At 36.5% G+C, this 22318-nt stretch overlaps 1 protein-coding gene across 3 annotated transcripts in view; it reads left to right on the forward strand.

Moving 5' to 3' along the window:
- Window positions 1–19966, forward strand: part of XPOT (exportin for tRNA) — an 84014-nt gene extending 64048 nt beyond the window's left edge. For all 3 annotated transcript variants that reach the window (XM_029205346.1, XM_029205347.1, XM_029205349.1), the window contains exons 12-25: window positions 246–370; window positions 747–891; window positions 1050–1169; window positions 1527–1621; window positions 2205–2274; window positions 4425–4663; window positions 5580–5865; window positions 6815–7004; window positions 9657–9773; window positions 9948–10063; window positions 11141–11188; window positions 14322–14393; window positions 16882–16938; window positions 19363–19966. In XM_029205346.1, the coding sequence (XP_029061179.1) occupies window positions 246–370; window positions 747–891; window positions 1050–1169; window positions 1527–1621; window positions 2205–2274; window positions 4425–4663; window positions 5580–5865; window positions 6815–7004; window positions 9657–9773; window positions 9948–10063; window positions 11141–11188; window positions 14322–14393; window positions 16882–16938; window positions 19363–19389 (1707 nt within the window). In that variant the 3' untranslated portion in view covers window positions 19390–19966. The remainder of the gene's footprint in view (window positions 1–245; window positions 371–746; window positions 892–1049; window positions 1170–1526; window positions 1622–2204; window positions 2275–4424; window positions 4664–5579; window positions 5866–6814; window positions 7005–9656; window positions 9774–9947; window positions 10064–11140; window positions 11189–14321; window positions 14394–16881; window positions 16939–19362) is intronic.
- The last annotated feature ends 2352 nt before the right edge of the window (window positions 19967–22318 follow it).

Consider the following 22318-nt stretch of genomic DNA (forward strand, 5'->3'; position numbering starts at 1 on the left):
TTTAACGTCCTCCCTATGCTATTTCTGGCTCTAGGCTTTCATGGTCTAGGGCTGTGTTCAGAAATAATTATTTGTGAGCAGGAGGGGAAAGGCTACTGAGCATAGTACATTTTCCTACATAAATAAATATTAATGAAAAAATAAAAGTGTATTAAATTTGTAAATACAAAAACTAGTGAGAACTCACCATTTTATGTGTTTTAAGATCTTTTATGTTTTTTAATGGAATTTTTAAAATATCATAGGGTGAAGACGAAGCCATGTTTGTAGAATACAGAAAACAACTGAAGTTATTGTTGGACAGGCTTGCTCAAGTTTCACCCGAGTTACTGCTGGCTTCTGTTCGCAGAGTTTTTAGTTCTACCCTGCAGTAAGTTTGTTACGCTGTTTCTAACAAGTCACCTCTTTCCTTTTCTCCCTGATGATGGTCTACCATAAGTGATTCACGTGACTTATTAATTTATGTTACTTATGAAGATCTTACGTGTATCTCTGAAACAATGCACTTGCCTCTGATTTATCTTGATTCTTGGGGGGAAATACTGCTCTTTGGAATGTCAATAAAATGGATTTCATTAGTTTTGTATACTTTTGTGATATGAATTATGTTGCCTGGCAAAATTAACAATTGCTGTGACTGTTTAATAATTAAAGAGGCTTCGGTTGGTGTCTTTTTATCCCGTGCATCACTAGTTGTATAGAAAGTTTATATTCAGATTTCACTGACATATTATATACCTTGGTAGGAATTGGCAGACTACAAGGTTTATGGAAGTTGAAGTGGCAATAAGATTGCTGTATATGTTGGCAGAAGCTCTTCCAGTATCTCATGGTGCTCACTTCTCAGGTGATGTTTCAAAAGCTAGTGCTTTGCAGGATATGATGCGAACTGTAAGTATACTAAAGATAATTTATTTTGAACATAATTTTCTGTTTTCATATAAGCTAATGTGAGTTCCTTAATTGTTAGAGCTTAATATATGTTAATACTGGGACATTTTGATGTTGCAGTAAATAAGGATAGATTTCTTAACTTTTTCCTGCTCCAGTTGGTAACATCAGGAGTTAGTTCCTACCAGCACACATCTGTGACATTGGAGTTCTTCGAAACTGTTGTTAGATATGAAAAGTTTTTCACAGTTGAACCTCAACACATTCCATGTGTACTAGTAAGTATACACTTTACTCTCAACTTTTATTTTCCGTGTGTTTCAGCTAATGAGCAGATAGTATTCTATCTTTCTTTTATTACTTTTTCCAGAGCCAGAAGCTCTCCAAAACTCTTCAACACACTGACACTAACCCCTCCTCCATTCCTTTAAAATGGAGTTTGTGTCTAGTCAGTTATTTAAAACAAATACTCAGGGGCCTGTTTGTGTGTAGTGTAGGCTTACTTTTTATACGTACCTAGTTCTTCCCTTCTAGAGCTAAAAAGTAGAATTTGGTATGAACAAAAATGTGTCATGACAATAGCAATAAAGCCTTAAATAAGTACAGAAATAGTAAAAGTGTCTCTGTTTCTTTAGATGGCTTTCTTAGATCACAGGGGTCTGCGGCACTCTAGTGCAAAAGTACGGAGCAGAACTGCTTACCTGTTTTCTAGATTTGTCAAATCTCTGAAGTAAGTACAAAATTTCATCTATAATGTTTAATTCTTGTTTTTAAGATTGTTAAGTAAGATGTAAATTATTTTCTAAGAGCCTGTGGTAGATTTGGTCTTTTCGTCCTAAGGCTTTTGTAAAATTTTGGTGTTCCTTTTTGTATCATGATGTTACGATTTCTTTTCCTTCTCTTTAGCCAGGTACTTTGTTCATCATTAAACAGTGATTTGTTTGAATATTTTTGTATGTAACACCTGTCATCACTAATGACATTAGTTACTTAACAGTTTTACTGCTGTAGATAACTCTGTGGCTTCTGTGAAATTCTAAAGATGATATTCCTTGGAAATACATTTTGAACTTAATCTGTTTTATATTGTATTGTTCTTTACTAGTACCAGCTTTTGGTATGAAAACTACTTATTCTTAGGCTTATAAAATTGTAGTTTAAAAAAATCATAGCTAGTCTGAATGATCACATGTGACTACCTTAGCACTGAACTTTTTTTTTTAGTTCTGCCTTAAAGAGGGATTCGGCATTTCCGCACTTTGCCAAGCACTGTTATTTATGTAATTGTGGTTTTCCTTTTTGCCTTTATTCAGTAAACAAATGAATCCTTTCATTGAGGATATTCTGAATAGAATACAAGATTTATTAGAACTTTCTCCACCTGTAAGTATCTATCCTTCTGAGTGATAAGTTTTCCCCAGTATTGAGGCTACATATCCCTTTAGCCTTTAGTGTTAATGCCTTTGGGTGTTTTTTTTGTTTGTTTTGTTTTTGTTTTTGTTTTTTAAAGTGTGGATGGAGGGTGTGCAAGGGTTAGTTTTGTTTACCAAAACTCTGTTGAGATACAGTAAACAAAACATAGTAATAGAAATAGAAAGGAATCAAAATTTGACTGATAGATTTAGCAGTGTGAGATATGGTCTGCTGTCTGTACTGTTAAATGCCAGTGAAGTGTTTTTTGGAAAAGGAAAATTCGGTTTCTAAATTATTCTCTGTTTAGTACTATGATCACATTAGTCATTCTCAGTGACTGCTACTGGTAGACTGAAGTTTTTCTGTGAAACTTCTAGCTTGGGGTAAAATTTAAATGCTGGTTGATCTGTATATTTCGGTGTTTATTTCACTAGACAGATTTAAGTTGAGATACTTTGTAAGCACATTTTGACTGATACATGTTTTTGTGTAAAGCAAAATACTGACCTTGACATTTTTTTTTCATTTTGATGAAAATTATTACTAGAGCTGCCACTTGAAAAGTGTTAAACATAAAATAATATTTTGGGTTTTTAAAAAATAAATACCAGTATTCAGGGTACAAAGGTATATAATTTCATTGCATGAAAGGTTACTAGTACATTATATGGTTAAATTATCTTTGCCTACGTATTAAAGAAACATATATATTAAAATACTTCATGGGACTTCCCCTGGTGGTCCAGTACGTAAGACTCCACACTCCCATTGCAGGGGGCCCAGTTTCAATCCCTGGTTGGGGAACTAGATCCTGCATGCATGCTGCAACTAAGAGTCCACATGCCGCATCTAAGAGCCCGCAAACTGCAACTACAAGTCTGCATGCCGCAACTAAAAGATCCCGTGTGCCACAACTAAGACCCAGTGCAGCCTAAATAAATAAATTTATATAAAAAATAAATAGGGGGCTTCCCTGGTGGCGCAGTGGTTGAGAGTCCGCCTGCCGATGCAGGGGACGCGGGTTCGTGCCCTGGTCCAGGAAGATCCCACATGCCGCAGAGCGGCTGGGCCCGTGAGCCATGGCTGCTGAGCCTGCGCGTCCGGAGCCTGTGCTCTGCGACGGGAGAGGCCACAACAGTGAGAGGCCCGCGTACCACAAAAATAAATAAATAAATAAATAGGGACATTCTCTTTTAAAAGATGAGGTCTTTTTTTTTAATAATAAGACTGCCACATAATTTATCTGTTTTAAGACTAGGCTTTTAAATAATTTCTTAACAGGGAGCTTTAATGTTAGAGCTAGAGGGGCCTCTGATATTTTCCCCCTCCTCCTGGCCTCTCAGACTGCATAAATGTGAAAAATAACAAACTTGGGCTTCCCTGGTGGCGCAGTGGTTGAGAGTCTGCCTGCCGATGCAGGGGACACGGGTTCATGCCCTGGTCCGGGAAGATCCCACAGGCCGCGGAGTGGCTGGGCCCGTGAGCCATGGCTGCTGAGCCTGCGCATCCAGAGCCTGTGCTCCGCAACGGGAGAGGCCACAACAGTGAGAGGCCCGTGTACCACAAAAAAAAAAATAAATAAAAATAAATAACAAACTCATTAATAAAAATGAATCAATATATAGATGTTTGCTTATGCTTGAATGAGATCTTTTTTTTTTACTTGCAGTCTTATTTTCAGATGTTCTAAAGTAACAACTGTTGTGTATGTGTGTGTTTATTGTGTGGTGTTTATTGTTATTTAACTCTTAAACACTCTTGAAAGTATTAACTTGTGTGGCCTTTGTCCTAACATTCAAAGCACGTTGTATACCTGATTGTTAGCCTCCTAATAATAAATACGTTTTACAAAAGAAAACAAGTTAGAAAACTAACAGTTACATTATATGACCATTTATGAAGACTTGTTAGGGGTAGAATTAGACCCATGATCTTTTGACCTCTAATTCCATTTGTTTTCCATTATATGATCCTGGGAAAAATTTTATAAGTACTCAGTCTTCTTTTTAATAATGAGTTGATGTGATAGATTAAATCTCCTGTCCCTCTTGTACTTATTCTCATTTAAATGAGAGGAACTGAACAAAGAAAAACTTCAATAAGACTAAATTTCATTTTAGGAGAATGGTTACCAGTCTTTGTTGAGCAGCGATGATCAATTATTTATCTATGAGACAGCTGGAGTGCTGATTGTTAATAGTGAGTACCCAGCAGAACGGAAGCAGGCATTAATGAGGAATCTGTTGACTCCACTCATGGAGAAGTTTAAAATTCTGTTAGAAAAATTGATGCTGGCGCAGGACGAAGAAAGGCAGGCATCTCTTGCAGACTGTCTCAACCACGCTGTTGGATTTGCCAGGTGAGTGACTGCATTTAAATTTGTGAAGTGATTTTTTCAACATACACAGAATCATTTGCTTGGATTTTTCTAATCGGGCATGCATATCTATGTTTCCAAAACTAGATTGTCCAGAGAATTGTCTAAATTGTTTCTTTTCTAAATTCATTGAATTAGATTTAACTGAAGAAGGAATTAGGTCATGTAACATTCTGCATTTCTGACTTGACAGTTATCTAAATCCTTAACTCCTCTGATTTCTTTGTTATAAATTGATTACGTATTTAAGGAGATTAGTCTAAGTGTTTATATACCAATGACATCAGGGGATCAGTTTTGGAACCTTAAAGAGAAGGTGCTGAGGCTTCTATTTAGTTGTTACATTGTGTCCTGAAGACCACCCAAGCTGCCCTTTCTTTCTCTCTGTTTATTGGCAAATAATAACAGCATGAAAGTTATAGTGATTGCTAATTAGAAGCTACACAGAGAAATTGCTCTGCAGAAGACTTTAGTGCAAAAGCTTATGTTAAAGATGTTATATAAATAACTTGATTCTAAGATTGTTTTAAATATAAATTGATAGTTTACAGATTGTGTAGTATAGCCTATTCATAATAAATAGATTTTTTTTCTCTTTTCTGCATAAGTTGTCAGCAGGATTTTAGTAAAACATTTAGGTGGACTCACATTTGAGAGATTGTATTAATTACATTTCATTCATTCATTTAATTTTAACTTGAGCTCTTTCTGGAATGGTAACTGGAAGCAATAGTTTACAAATAACCATATCAGCTAAAGATAGACGTAGCTGTGACATGGAAAATAAAGAAATGGCTTCTTTGTTTTGTCAGTTTTGTAATTTGTTGTGTGTTGTTTTTGACTACTCCGTAAAACATTTGAAGAATAAACTTTAGTTACCTGATAATTGTTTATATAGTCGAACCAGCAAAGCTTTCAGCAACAAGCAGACTGTGAAACAGTGTGGCTGTTCCGAAGTTTATCTGGACTGTTTACAGACGTTCTTGCCAGCCCTCAGTTGTCCCTTACAAAAGGATATTCTCAGAAGTGGGGTTCGCACGTTCCTTCATCGCATGATTATTTGCCTGGAGGAAGAAGTCCTTCCGTTCATTCCATCTGCTTCAGAACACATGCTCAAAGATTGTGAAGCAAAAGACCTCCAGGAATTCATTCCTCTTATCAACCAGATTACAGCCAAATTTAAGGTACCACAAACCTTCAGAGCTCAGAGAATTTCCTGACTTTAAGATCTCCTGACTTCAAGATTAGATGTATTCATCTTTAGGTATATTTTAGCATTTGACCCTTGCTTTTTTTTTTTTTTTTTTATGAGTTTCTTGGGGGCACGGATCATAGGTATTTTTATCATCCCCAATGTCTGCAACACTGCCTGACACATAGGAAATGCTTAAAAGATGTTTGAATAAGAACAGACCTTTTCTGTTCTATGCAGCAGAAGAAAGCTATTAGTCTGGTATTTTAGAAAAGCAAGTAAAACAGCACTGAATAATGAATGCCTAAAGAATAAATTTTAAGCCCTGTAATTTGGGTGCCCAAGTAGTTTAAAAATAATTCAGTGTCAGTTTTATGTACAAGGAAACGTAACCTAAGCATAAGTTGGCTAATAAAAATTACTAACACTTACATAGTGTTTTCTGTGTTCAGAATCTGTTCAGAGCATTTTCTTATACATTCATTTGATCTTTGTAACAACCCTAGAAGTTAAGTATTGTTGTTTTAAGGATGAAGAGACTGAGACACAGAAGTCAAGCAATTTGCTCAAGGGCATGTAAAGCCTGAGAGTCAATCATATAAATTCATTTATAATTTAGCAGTAGAATTCATTTATTGAGAATTTAAATTTGAAAATAATCCGTGGCAATATTTGATTGTGAAATATGTCTGACTCCATGTTATTTGAACCTGAATCTTGAACTGTAGGAAAAGGGTTGAACTTAACGATCTTGAGGCTTTCAATACTGTTATCCTCTATAGATTTTTGTTTTAACATTGATATTTGCTAACCGAATTATGTAAATATGTGTCCTAACTAGAATCTCTAGAAAAAGGCTTTATGTAAAACATGTTTTTTCTAAGTTTCGTATTACTAATTTTCTTATTTCTGAAATAGTAATAGTTGTTTCATCTCTTCAGATACAGGTATCCCCATTTTTACAACAAATGTTTATGCCTCTTCTTCATGCAATTTTTGAAGTTTTGCTCCGACCAGCAGAAGAAAACGACCAGTCTGCTGCTTTAGAGAAGCAGATGTTGCGCAGGAGTTACTTTGCTTTCCTGCAAACAGTCACAGGCAGTGGAATGAGCGAAGTCATAGCAAATCAAGGTGGGGATGCATGCAGTGCCTAAATTGTCTAAGTACTTGTCACAGTTGTATATCTATATGAGCAAGAGCTAGCTGGAGTAAACACTAAACTTTTGAAGTAGTTATATGTTGGCCCCAAAGATGACATTTTATTACCATCAGGGTGGGAATCATTTTCACATAGAGGACCTTAAAATTAACTTGTATTCAGTTCCCATTTTCCTAAAGCAGTATTCCTTTTTTTTTTTTTTAAGTTGATTTACAATTTTGTGTTAGTTTCAGGTATACAGTGAAGTGATTCAGTTATACATGTATATACATATCCTTCTTCAGATTCTTTTCTGTTATAGGTTATTACAGCATATTGAATACAGTTCCCTGTGTTATAAGTAAATCCTTGTTGTTTATCTGTTTTATATATAGTAGTGTGTATGTGTTAATCTCATACTCCTAATTTATCCCTCCCTACCTTCCCCTTTGTAACCATAAGTTTGTTTTCTATGTCTGTGAGTCTGTGTCTGTTTTATAAATAAGTTCACTTGTGTCATGTTTTAGATTCCACGTATAAATGATATCATACAATATTTGTCTTTCTCTGTCTGACTTACTTCACTTAGTATGATAATTTCTAGGTCCATCCATGTTGCTGCAAATTGAAATATTTCATTCTTTTTTATAGCTGAGTAATATTCCATTGTATATATACCCCACGTCTTCTTTATCCATTCATTTGCTGATGGACATTTAGGTTGCTTCCATGTTTCGGCTGTTGTAAATAGTGCTGCTGTGAACATTGGTGTGCATGTATCTTTTATAATTAGAGTTTTCATGTTTTCCGGGTATATACCCAGGAGTGGGATTGCTGGATCATATGGTAACTCCACTTTTAGTTTTTTTAAGGAACCGCCAGTTTTTTAAGGAACTGTCCTCCATAGCGGGTGCACCAATCTACATTGCCACCAACAGTGTAGGAGGGTTTCCTTTTCTCTACACCCTCTCCAGCATTTATTATTTGGATACTTTTTGATGAGGGCCATTCTGACCAGTGTGAGGTGATACCTCATCATAGTTTTGATTTGCATTTCTCTAATAATTAGCAATGTTGAGCATCTTTCAATGTGCATGTTGGCCGTCTGTTTGTCTTTGGAGAAATGTCTATTTAGGTTTTCTGCCCGTTTTTTGACAGGGTTGGCTTTTTTGTTGTTATTGAGTAGTATGAGCTATTTGTATATTTTGGAAATTAAGCCCTTGTCGGTCTCATCACTTGCAAATATTTTCTTCCAGTCCATAGGTTGTCTTTTCATTTCATTTATGGTTTCCTTTGTGGTGCAAAAGCTTATAAGTTTGACTAGGTCCCATTTGTTTATTTTTGCTTTTATTTCTTTTGCCTTGGGAGACTGATCTAAGAAAATATTGCTATGATTTACTTACTTGTTTGTTCATTTATTTAAATAAAGGGCTTTTTTTTTTTTTTTTTGGCTGCTTCGTTGCTGCGCACAGGCTTTCTCTAGTTGTGGTGAGTGGGGGCTACTCTTCGTTGTAGTACACGAGCTTCTCATTGCAGTGGCTTCTCTTGTGGAGCACGGGCTCTAGGCACACGGGCTTCAGTAGTTGCAGCATGTGTGCCCTAGAGTGCATGGGCTCAGTAGTTGCAGCGCACAGGCTCTAGGGCACATAGGCTTCAGTAGTTGTGGCCCACAGGCTCAGTAGTTGTGGCTCACAGGCTCTAGAGCACAGGCTCAGTAGTTGGGGTGCGCAGGCTTAGTTGCTCTGCAGTATGTGGGATCTTCCTAGACTAGGGATTGAACCCATGTCCCCTGCATTGGCAGGCAGTTTCTTAACCACTGTGCCACCAGGGAAGTCCCCCAGCTCTTGGTTTTATTGACTTTTTCTGTTTTTTTTTTAAATCTCTGTTTAGTTCCTCTCTGATCTTTATTTCCTTCCATTGACTTCAGATTTTGCGTGTTCTTTTTCTAATTCTTTTAGCTGGTAGGTTAAGTTGTTTTTTGAGGAAGGCCTGAATCTCTATAAACTTCCCTCCTATGACTGCTTTTGCTGCATTCATTTGCTGTTTTCATATGGTTGTGTTTTCATTAGCATTTTGGTATTTTTTGATTTCCTCCTTTTTTTTTAGTAGCATGTTGTTTAGTCTGCATGTAGTTGGGGTTTTTTTTGTTTTTCTTCTGTGGTTGATTTCTAGTCTCATGCCATTGTGGTCAGAAAAGATGCTTGAAATAATTTCTATCCTCTTAAATTTGTTGAGGCTTGTTTTGTGTTCTAGTATGTGGTCTATCCTAGAGAATGATCCATGCGTGCCTAAAGCTGTATTAATTGGTTCCTTCATAGTATAAATAGTGTGATAGCTACTTGCCAGAATTGACCTGACAATTAAATCTTACTGGCCACTTTGCTGTTTTGAAATTTAAAATAAATGAGACTATATAGATCAACATAGAATATTTTGCTATATGGAAATCCAGAGGGCAAGATAATAAGGGAATAGTAATTTTTCAATGTTTTATGCTTAAAATTTAGGAGCCACGTTAATAAAAACTGAGGATCTTAGCAACTCTGTAATTGTTTTTGTTATGTTACTATATATGAAGTGAGAGCTTCAGGTTGCCTTTCTAGTTCTTTATGAGATTGAACTCAGTTTTTTTTTTTTCTTTTCAGGTGCAGAGAATGTAGAACGAGTGTTGGTAACTGTTATTCAAGGAGCAGTCGAATATCCAGATCCAATTGCCCAGAAAACGTGTTTTATCATCCTTTCCAAGCTGGTAGAACTCTGGGGTAAGATGATTTAGAAAAAAAAAAAACTTCATTCCCCAACCTGTTTCCTAAGACAAGAGAGATGAAATGGGATCCTGGCCCTAACATAGACAGGAGCTGGGAGTTGATTTTCACCAGTGATAAATTAAATGACTTTCTTTTTATATAAGATGAAAATCTGAATTCTCTTGACAGGAGGTAAAGACGGACCAGTGGGATTTGCTGATTTTGTTTATAAGCACATTGTCCCCGCATGTTTCTTAGCACCTTTAAAACAAACCTTTGACCTGGCAGATGCACAAACAGTATTGGTAAGCACCTAGGAGTCTCTATTTACTTTGTGTACATCTCATGTGTTCTAACTCACAATTTCTTTTTTAATGCCAGGTTGGTTATATTAGATTTCAATGCCTTTTTAAAACAAAAAAAATTTCAAATTAGAATTCATTTTTTAAAAATTGATACCTTTTGGACCTTTTGATTCTTAACTAAATCTTGGTGTTAAAGTTGAATGTATAAAATCCAACTCCTCCAACTTTAACAGCCAAGACTCTTTTTCTAGGACCATGAAAGGGTACATGATACAAACATTTTTTAAAGCTTGATTGAGTTATTAGTTTCCTGCCTCTACTTTCATTCTAAAACTTGGCTTAATGGTTTTTTTCCTAATTATTAAGAGTAACTTTCTCTTCCTCATTTGATAGTTTCCCCAAATCTCATCTTCAGAATGCTTAATGTCAAGCAGTTGCCCTTTACTCACTTACCCAGGACCTAGTAAAAGCTAGATTTCTTAATTATCATGTACTGCATTAAGACAGCATTTTTGTATTTTTCTGTTTTTAAAATTTTCTATCTAACCCATTTGTTCCATCTGCCTGCCTGTTACCTTTCCTTTCTCCATCACTTTTTTTTTTTGTAAATTTATTTATTTTATTTTTTTAATTTATTTTTGGCTGCATTGGGTCTTTGTTGCTGCACACAGGCTTTCTCTAGTTGAGGCGAGCGGGGGCTACTCTTTGTTGCAGTGCGTGGGCTTCTTATTGTGGTGGCTTCTCATTGCAAAGCACGGGCTCTAGGCATGCAAGCTTCAGTAGTTGTGGCACACTGGCTCTGTAGTTGCAGCTTGTGGGCTCTAGAGTGCAGGCTCAGTAGTTGTGGCACACAGGCTTAGTTGCTCCATGGCATGTGGGATCTTCCTGGACCAGGGATTGAACCCATGTCCCCTGTATTGGCAGGTGGATACTTAACCACTGAGCCACCCAGGAAATCATTCCATCCCTTATTTGGAGGTAAATGTTAATGAGCAGTGGCCAGGGAAATAAAAAGAAAAGTTGTAACAGTAACCAAGAATTGACTATATTAAAATTCTTAAAACTTGTTTCTCACAGGCTTTATCTGAGTGTGCAGTGACGCTGAAAACAATTCATCTCAAACGGGTAAGCTTTGTACTCCCTGCCCCTTCGTTTTCAGCTCACATGCTTATTGTTATAGCTTTTTTTCTTAATTAATTAATTTATTTATTTATTTTGGTGGGCTTCTCATTGCGGTGGCTTCTCTTGTTGTGGAGCACAGGCTCTAGGCGCATGGGCTTCAGTAGTTGTGGCGCACGGGCTTTGTTGTTCTGCAGCATGTGGGATCTTCCTAGACCCGGTCTCAAACCCGTGTCCCCTGCATTGGCAGCCGGATTCTTAACCACTGCGCCACCAGGGAAGTCCCTTATTTTTTGTAGTTTTGAGTATGTCTTGTTCTTGAAAGCTATATCTTTTATAAAAGTTAACTTCAGTTCTGACTTTTTTGGATGTGAGGGGCGGGTCGAATGAAAATAGTAGTATCCTTTATTGTCTTTCATGTTTGGGGTAACAGGAAGGTTAAAATGTATGTTTGTTTGGTTTGACAAAGAGTGAGAAAAATTTTAACCAGAATTTCACAATCTAGATTTCACTACCTCGTGGTTCTTCACAGATTTGTCCAACTTCTTAGTATTACAGATTGGTTAGAACACTTTACTACTTCAGAATGTTGTACTGTCCTTGTCAGTTTAACCATTTATATAAATTATAAGCGATTCTGGGCTGAATCTATCTGGTGTGTTGTTTGCTTTATACAGTATTTTAAATAATAATGAGTTGACTGCCAATATTTGAAAATCAGGTAGCTTTTTTTTTTTTTTTTTTAAACAAAAATTTCTGTCTCCAACTTCACAAAGCTAGGATGCCAACACAGGACTAGCATTCCCACATAGTTGCAGTCATCTAATGAGTCTTCCCTCAGTTGCCTAAAATAAAAGCATGACGTCTTGTTCAGAGTCTCCGTATAGCCCCCTCTTCGTTTGAACTTGAATTTTTGATTCCAAAAGAGATTTGAAGAGTTTTCAATCAGACATTTTCTCTATGTGCTAGGGTGAGGGGTATGTGTTTTGGGGCTGCAGGAGACCTGTATAAAGATGAATAAAAAGTGCCCCAATATTTGTGGAGCTTAGAATCAGGGGAGACCAGTACCTAAAAACTCAATTGGATGGGTTAAGTAAGTACTTTAAGAGAGGTATATTAAACTAATACATTTGTATTAAATGTAACGTGGTGGGACTAAAGATGAATGAGCAGCTTTGCCTATGAGGGCAGTCTAAGACAGCCATTGAAAAGAGGGGGTATTTTTCTGTTTTTCTGATAGACCTTGAAACAAATGTACATTCATCGGGCTGACCAGGAGGAGCTGGCACTCTGGGCAAAGTTATGCGGTGGGTGTATGAAGACAGATCAGATGTCACATGGTAGACTTGGTAGAAAATAGTGTTATCCCGTTTAGCTAAAGCATGGAGGTAGAATAGCTAAAAACCAAAACGGAACTAGGTGTGTGTTACATGTGAAAAGTTGGTAAGTCAGTAGTCAGTGGGGTTGAATTTAGGAGAGCTAAGTGGAAAAAATGTTCACAGGGCACTTTGATATACGGGTCTAGAGCAGTTAGAACTAAATACTGATTTTGGAGTCCTCAGGTTGTAGTTTGCTAAGATGAAGTAGTAGGAATGAATGAGCCTTTCTAAGACCAGGATAGAAAGAACTTTGGCTAAAGCAAGAGTCAAGAGAAAGCTGGAAGTAGAACCAAAGGAATGAAAGTTAAGGGAAGAGAGTCATGAAAGAGGAGACTAGTTGACATTTTGGATGCTAGAGAGTCAAGGAGGATGAGGAATAACAAACAGTAAGAATGATGTTTACAATGCAGAAGTATTTATCTTGTCCTTAGAGCTGTTATTTAGACACACAGAGAATTGAATCAAATGGAACATATTAGAAAACGTTTTGCTTCCTTATTCTGTTTTCTCATTTATCTACCTGACTGACTTCCTCTTGAGGTCTAAGTTTACTTTTCCTCATTAAAAAAAAAAAAGTATACTCCATTTTTAAGTGGTAACAGGGGGGTTATATGCAATGATGAGCAGTGAATGGGCAGTAAGTATAGGGAGAGTAGACTAAAGAAAAAGGTGAGATATTAATGCAGGGGGAAGTACATTGAGGAGAGTTGGATTGATTTCATTTTGATAACTGTTACTTTCAGTTGGACTAGATTGGAGTCATTAACGTATTAAAGCCTTTAAGTCAGATTCAAGTTTGAAAGTGAAATTAGCTGGGTTTTTTGTTTTTCCTTTTTTTTTTTTTTTTTTAAGTATTGGATTTATTGCATTTGGTCGAGGCCACCGTCTCAGAAACAAATTGCTATAGGAAAACCGTTTTCAAATTGTATCTTAATTTCCTTTGTAGCTGTTGAGAAGGTGTAGGGCTTAGGGGTTAGTTTGTGGAATTCTCCCTTCCCTCTACCAAGTTTACCCTTAAAAACCCAGAAAACTAGTAGAGTTTTAGCATCTAGCAGTACCAGCAGTTGGCAATGAAGAGCAATGGTTTTAGAAGTCAGGTGACCTGCTTTTTACTTAGTACAGACTTAATTAACAGCAAATTAGCCAAATCACCCTATCTTTCTGGGTATTGGTTTCCTTACCTGACTACTAAATTCCTGTTTCCTAGTTTATTGAACTGGAAGGGGGAGGGGGTGTACTTTTATTGCTGTTATCTCCCGACATAGCATTTTGTTCTTTCTTGCTTGTATTTTAGTTTCTAAAGATGTTCATTATCCTGGCACTACCCACAGGCTTCCCCTTGCACACCCATAGACACCCTATAGTCCACCCAATGGTAGATTGAACCAGAAGCCCCTCTCTTTGCTTTCTCCTTTCAGTGCATGGAACCAGGCTTTGGCATTGTGACTTCCTGCATTTAGAAGAGTATTTGTTTAATCTTTAGCACTGCATAACTAGCACTAAGTAATGTGAACGTGTCCTCAGTGCTAAGTGCTGTTCTAACAGCTTTACGTTTCTTAACTCATCCAAGCCTCACAATAACTCCATTTTTCAGGTGGGGAAACTGAGGCTCAGAGAGGTTAAATAACTTGCACAAGTTACTAGAAATTTGCCAGAGCCAGGATTCAAACCAAAGCAATCTGGCTCCCGAGTCTGTGTTCTTAATCACAATACCATTTTGTGTTTAAAGTATACATATGTTGTTACAATTTAATTTTCAGGGCCCAGAATGTGTTCAGTATCTTCAACAAGAATACCTGCCTTCCTTGCAAGTAGCTCCAGAGATAATTCAGGTAAGATCTGTCCTAGTGGATTTTCCTCTTAATTAAAGAAATAGAGCTATGTAATTCAATCTAAATTTTGATTCAAGGAAGCCAAACTACATTCTCCTTGATTTACTATGTATAGGATAGCAAAAGTCCAAATGTCAGGGGGCCTATGAAATTGAATGAGAAAAAAACTTTTTATTTTCACTACCTTTAACAGAAATTTAATTTCCTACCATTGTGTAGGGGACAAATCACAGTAGTATTTGCATTGCCTGTGATGTTGTCACCCGTAGAAATCACAGATATTTTTATATCGCATTAGTTGTTCCACAGATCTCGAAATATTATTTATATTCATCTTTTTGAAATTATGAGTTATTAGAATCTGCCACTAGACCTTGTTATCAAAATCAATGTCTTATTCTTCTACCACATGTCACAAATACATTTGCTAACCATAATTCATTGAATTAGCTTCCTTTGTAACCCCGTGTGTCACAAGTATGTTTTTTAAAACATTCTGCAAGAAGTCCAGCAGGCTCCCCCAGACTGCCAGAGGGGGCTGTGGCACACGAACCTCTGCTCTGAAAGTTTGTGCCAGGTAGTTCATTTTACACAGGCCAAGCTCACCAGTGCTTAATTTGTGAATCAGAAACCGTATTTTGAGGTAAGTGCCTGGAAAGCTATCTTACATTTTGCACTCTTTCAGAGTGATTTTTGTGATGGCATTCGATTGTTTTCTGGATGCATAGTTATCCAGACCTGTTGTCCAATAGCACATAATTCTAATGAGGTAGAAACAGATCTCACATAAGAGTAATCATAAAACTCATTTTTAGTGAATTTATGATCTCTTATTTTATGACATATCTTTAACTTGATATTAATTTTCTCAGTTATCATTTGTTACACAAGTAAATTAGTATTTTATGAAAACAATACATTATTAATTACTCATATGATCTTAGTGCACCTCAAAAATAGAAATATATCATTCAGTTTTGAATAATATCAGTAGTTTCCCAGATTGCTAAATGAAGCAAAATTATTTTTTCTTTTTTTCTTTTTATTGGAGTTTAGTTGACTACAGTGTTGTGTTAGTTTCAGATGTACAGCAAAGTGAATCAGTTATACATATACGTATATCCACTCTTTTTTAGATTCTTTTCCCATATAGGCTATTATAAAGTATTGAGTAGAGTCCCCTGTGCTATACAGTAGGTTCTTATGAGTTATCTATTTTATATATAGTAGTGTGTATATGTCAGTCCCAATCTCCCAATTTATCCCTCCCACACACATACACATTTCCCCTTTGGTAACCATAAGTTTGTTTTTGGAGTGTTTCTGTTTTGTAAATATGTTCATTTGTACCCTCTTTTTAGACTCCACATATAAGCAATATATGATATTTGTCTTTCTGCGTATTATATTTCTATCTAATAATTTGCTTATAAAAGATAATGGTTCCCAGTTTTCCCTTTTTCATATGCCTTCTGACAGCACTTTTTGCACAATCCTTTTTTTTTTTTTTTTTGGCTGTGCCAGGTCTTAGTTGTGGCATGCAGGATCTTTTAGCTGCCACCTGTGGGATCTTTGGTTGCAGCATGCAAACTCTTAGTTGCAGCATGTGGAATCTAGTTCCCTGACCAGGGATCGAACCCAGGCCCCCTGCATTGGGAGGAGGGAGTCTTGGCCACTGGACCACCAGGGAAGTCCCTGCACAACTCTATTGAAGAGAATTTTCTCTTTTTCTCTCAGTCTGGCTCCGCTCAGTTACCCTCTTACTAGATGAAAACAGCCATAGCCATGTGGTTTTTGTCCCACCCACCCTTCTGAGGCAAGAGTCAATCTTGCCCAGGAGGCCATGTTCTCAAAAGTGAAAGCAGCCTGTTTGACAAGTATTACATTTGAAAATGTCATATAACCTTTTTGGTGAGGAACTGTTCAGGTTAATTAATTGATAAATTATAATATGAATCCTAGAGATTTGAAGCAGCCTAAATGCTCATTGATGGGTGAATGGATGAGTAAAATGTGGTATATACATACAATGGAATACAATTGGGTCTTAAAAAAAAAAAAAGGAAATTCTGTCATATGCTACAACATGGATGAACCTTGAGGATGTTATGCTAAATGAAATAAGCCAGTCACAAAAAGAGATGCTGCATGATTCCACTTACTATGAAGTATCTAAAGTGGTCACACTCATAGAAACAGAAAGCAGAATGGTGGTGGCCAGGGGATGGGGGCTGGAAAAAGGGGAAAGGGGGGAGTTGTTCAATGGGTATAGAGTTTCAGTTTTGCAAGATGAAAAAATTCTAGAGATCTATTGCATGACAGTTGCCTATAGTTAACACTGCTGGTACTATACACATAAAAATGGTAAAGATGGTCGATTTTATTTTTTTAATCATAATTTAAAAAGAATACTGTGGTTTTGAATTATGATGAATTTAATACAAATAGACTAATTCTTTTCTCTCTTCTCCCCTCTTGGCCCCCCCAGGAGTTTTGCCAAGCGCTTCAGCAGCCTGATGCTAAAGTTTTTAAAAACTACTTAAAGGTAGGTATTTGGAAAAACTTATATATCTTCATACAATTAGGTGATGTTTCAGAGCCAAGAGAGAATACATATTACAGGATACTGTGTCATACTGTAGTTTGATCAACAGTTACATATTTGGGGATCTCTTTGCTCTAAAACCTGCTTCTAAGAATCCATGGTTAATAGATGTTACACTTCAGAGTTTTCTGTGAAGCCCCTTTCAACTGAGCTCCTACAAAAGATTATAGAAAGTTAGATAAGCAAACTGAATGTGTATGTGCCTGAGCATGTTGGTATGAAAATGTAAGTTTCCTTTAAGTTTTGTGATGTAATTAAACAGGAACTAGAGGACTGGGAGAACAAGTAATGTTTATGAACAGCTGCCCATATTGAGTTGAAAGGAAGGAGCTAAAAATAAAGAAACAAGTATGAATTACTTGGTTATACCCTATCTTGAAACTTTTGAATTGCAAAATGGACAAAAAGTAGAATCCTCAGATTTGGCCCTTAAGGCTATTTTTACATTCATAAAATCACCAAATTAAAACAAACCAACCAATCAACCTCCAAGTTGGCAAGAAGTACCAAATATGTATTTGGTATTCATTTTTACAGTTAAATCCATGAAGCAGGTATCTTGCTTTCACCTGGGTAGTCAGTCATTCAGTACTCCATGACTGCTTTTTATGTAACACATACTATGCTAACTGCTGCAAATACCAGTATGAGTGACTTTCCTTGCCCTCAAGGAGCTCATGGTCTGGAAATAAAGTTACAGTGTGACAGGATGAGGAACTATTCTTTATTTTTATTTATTATCTTCATTCAGCAAATTTGAGGGTAAAGCACTGTGTTAAATTTCTTAGGGGCAGGTAACTTAATGGCTCCCTCGTTCTTTTGCCCGTGGCATTCAAGTCAAGGGGCTTTGCTGATAAATAAATGTGCTATCCTTTGACTTTGGTGCTAACATCTTCCCTTGCAAGTTTTTCCCCTAGTAGTAGTTTTGTCAGCTTAAACTGACAAAAGAGTTTGTGAGAAGATAGAGTTACTGTCTGTCATTGAGAACCCTCCCCTCTCCCATTTCCCCATAAAAGCAAAGTGCCTGTGGAGGTAACCTCTGTTAAGTAAGAGATCAATCACACTGGATTAAAGGACTAAAAACATTGTAACTCTCTGTTAGAGGTATCTGTTATAGCAGATGTGCGTACATTGTAGCAGGCTTGTGCCCCAAACATATTCATCCAAACAGCATTTATAAAGTCTTCCTCCCCAGCCCAGCTTCTCTTCAGTGATAGCGTTATTCTTCTAGTTGGAAAAAATGAAGTTCCTTCTTTTGTGCCTACTCTGTTCCTATCTGATTGATCCTTAGATGTTGCTGATTGTTTCCTCCTTGCTAACTTCCTTTCTGTCTCTACTGCTGCCACTCTGGTGTAGGCTTCTTATCTCACTCTGATTTCCCTTCCATTGTTCTATCCAAGCTGATCTGTTTGAAAACATTGAACAGTCCTCTGAAATTCCTTCCTCTTCCTCATAATCTTCATAACTTATTGACTAAAAAGTACATATTTCTTAGTTTGGCATTTAGGTGTTTTTTTTTTTCAGATTCTGATCTCAGACTACCTTTCCGGTTCTCTTGCAGGAACAGTCTTTACTATTCTTGCTGTTCTTCAAGAATTCTGCCTTATTAGCATGCTTCGCCTTTATGAATTCTACCCGTTCTTCTAGGCTTATCTCAAGCATGGCCTCTTTGTAGGGCTATTTTTTGCTCATATATTGATGATTCTTTTCTCTCCACTTAGTCAATAGACAGTTAATAATTGTTAAGTGAATGTCTGACCTACTAGGTGTTAGCGATATAATGACGAATGTGGTCCTTATCCATAATGAGCTTACTGCCTACTATTTATTCTTTCGAATACTCACTTAACATGTACCCAACTATGGAAGGTAGTAATACTGAGCCAGTGCCTAGCACAGCCTCTAGCCTACTCGTTCATAGTCTCAAGTGTTGAATTGGAAGTATTTTTTCATAATCAAATATAAATAGTTAAGAGATAGCAACTGCTGTCTTTAGCTTTGACTTGTTTGTTTCTTCCTCAAAATTTAATTTCCTAGCATTAACTTTGACAGTAGTGCCAATCAGCAAAAAGGTGTCAAGAGCGTCTTTTCCTCTGACTCCTTGAATCTCACAGCATTGGAGGTGATACCATATTTTCACTAGTAAATGGCAACATAAGTTATCTCTAGACCTTATCAAGTTGTCCAGAAGAGAAAGTTCCTGACTTGCATTATGTGTGGATTTATGGAGTATATTAAATGTTTTACATAATCTATTGTATTTTACAAAAGAGTGACTAGCACCCAGTAACCTGGAGCCATTCTTCAGGTAAAGGTGATAATCTTCTGACATCAGTACTAATTGTACTAATACTTTATTTACAGGTGTTTTTCCAGAGAGCAAAGCCCTAAGGACTGGATCTCCCTGTGCCTACTTCATGATCAGGAATTCCAGTTAATAATTTATAAAGAAACAATTGTTGTGTGCCATTCACACTGGTCTTTTTAACACTGCTTTGAGCTTATTGCAGTATATGCATTGGGATTTTTCTGTAAAATGGGTGTAATTTTCCCTAAATTACTGGTATGTGACAACTAGAGAAGTTGCTTGCATGCCAATTCAAATCGTTCTATATAAAAATGCTGTTATAAGATACAGCAGTTATCCTAGTACCTTTTTTTTTTAACTTGAAAATTTAAGTCCTTTATAAAGACCATAGCAGGAAAACAGTGTACTTTTTTTAAATTGCTGAATATAAAATGTTTGAAAATTTTAATTTTATGTGTGCAGACTCATCAAATATGGGGGAAATACAACAAATCAAAACTAATTTTTTGTAGATAGCCATTACATTTCTTTAAACCGTTTCAATGCCAATGTGTATTCTACAAAAGAGAATGGTTTCATAAATTAACTGATTGAAGAGTAGGTGCTGGTGTTATACATTTTTTATAAAAAAAAAAAGGAAATAAATTTTACGTAGTGAAATCTACTGAGTCTTCTTTGGAATTATTATAAATACTGGAGTCTTATTTTCTCATCTCTCCCTGATTTCCCATTTAAAGGATTGCACATATAACTGTATGGATGATTTATTTAATTATGCTCCTAAAAGATTACATGTGACTTAGTTCTATTAAATAATTCAGAATCCTTTTTTTAAATGAACTAGAAAAAGCCTGTGTCAGTATGTTGATAGAATTAAAAATCTAATATTTTCCATCTTACTAGATTTACTTAGGGCTTCTAAGTAGTAGCTGCCCGTTTAGTTCCCCTGCCTTCCCCCATTTTTATTCATGACTATGCAGGAAACCAAGAAGACAAATAATATCAGTAGTAGTATTGGAAAATTAAGAAACGGCGGACAAAACTGAGCAGCACACTTACTGTAGCCATCATTTAAGTTTAAATTTTAAAAGCCCAAGTAAGGTTTTAGGGTGGTTGAGGGTTTTTTTTAACCTTTGGCCCATGTGGTCCCTAGAGGTTTCATGGATGGGCTTCAGTGGTCTTCTAAATTCCCTAAAATTGTATTCAAAATTTTGCACATAAATCTTTTCCTAGTGTTAATTCCAGAAGAGATTATAAATATTTTCCTTACATCATAGAATAAAGGTACTAAACTAAGTTGACAGTTAATTATAAAAATAGATCAGTGGAATGTATATTATACAGTCAGCCCTCTGTAGGTGCAGGTTCCACATCCATAGTTTCAACCAACCTTAGATCAAAAATACTTGGGGAAAAAAAACTTCCAGAAAGCTCCAAAAAGCAAAACTTGAATTTGTTGCACTTGGGAACCATTTACATAGCATTTACGTTGTGTTAGGTATTATAAGTATTCTAGAGATAATTTAAAGTATATGGGAGGATGTGCGTGGATTACATGCAAATACTATGCTATTTTATATAAGAAACGAGCATCCAAAGATTTTGGTATCTGTGGAGGTCCTGGAACCAGTTCCCTGTGGATACTGAGGGATGGCTGTACTTAAATAAAAATGGTTTTAAAAATAGATGAGTGAGAGCTAATTGTTTCTTTTACAGTGGGAGAGATCATTGCATCTATTGCAGTGATCTTTGAACTAATTGTCCAAAGTATACTGAATTGCATAGCATAGTAGTTAAGAGCTTAGACAGGCTCAGGATCCAGATTAAGTAGGTTCAAACAGCAGTGCTGCCAGTTAATTGGTTTCAGAACCTTGAGCAGGTTGAATAACTTCTCCCTGCCCCAGTTTCCCCATCTGTAAAGTGGGGGAAATAATGATAACTACCTCATAACTAAGAATTCAGTAAGTTAAACATGAAAAGAGCCTACTACAGCATCTGCAAATGAAGGCTTGATAATAGCTATTGTTATTGTACTGTTTATTCCATATATGTAAAGGCAACACCTCCTTTTCCCCTGGTTCTTTAAAGCCCTTCAGGAGATTAACAAGTTTTCAGAGCTAAGAGAAATCAAAACGGTGGGAATTAAGAGTCTGTAACAGAAATTAAAACTTCATGTTATCTAATCATGTGTAATAATTCCCACCTTCCTTCCCTGAAGTTGCCTAGCGCACTTTACTTAGGGAGTACCATAGCAATTGGGAAACTGTTCCACCATGAATTACCTTTTCTGTATTGTTCTTAGTCTCCAAAAGCAAACACCCAAATAATTGTCTCAAGGGTGAATCTCATCTGTTAACAGCCTCATTGAGGCAGTAAGACTGAGCGATTTGTATGACTTAACTATGGAACTACAAGAGTTTTATGAGGCCTGGTATAGTTCTGTGCCTAACAGTTTATTTAAATCTTAAATACTAATATTAATTGGTTCACAAACGGCTTGATCTTTAAGAAAATGTATTTCAGTGTTCCTCACTCATGTGGTAAACATGTGAATCAAGGCCTTCAGCTAATCACATTTTCTCCCATTCACCTTTGAGATGTGAGTTATAAGGAACTTGGACAGGTTCTCTTCTTGGCATTAGATAGGGGACAACTAAAATTGGTGGGAATGTAAGCAGTGAATAGATTGTTGTTACAGTAGAATGATTCCATCACTTAAACATTGTTTAAAGGTTTAATAAATTCCTTTGTAACAAGCATTACAGTGGTCTTATCTCCACTGTATATATGATATGTGATTAAACAGGCTTACAAAGGTTTTTTTAAAAATGACTTAAAGTCAGTATTTGGCAGGGAGAGCTGGGACTGCAACCAACCCTAGGTCTATTCCATTCAAAAGCCTCTGCTCTTAACCACTCTGCCATAGCTTCCTATTTCACTGCCGGCTCCTATAGTTCTCATCTGGGAAGAACTCCCTCCTTCCGCCTCCCTCACTCAGAAATTTAGCCCTTA

Source organism: Monodon monoceros, unplaced genomic scaffold (assembly GCF_005190385.1).
Source record: "Monodon monoceros isolate NGI ecotype Baffin Bay Population unplaced genomic scaffold, NGI_Narwhal_1 Super_Scaffold_6, whole genome shotgun sequence".
Lineage (NCBI taxonomy): Eukaryota > Metazoa > Chordata > Mammalia > Artiodactyla > Monodontidae > Monodon > Monodon monoceros.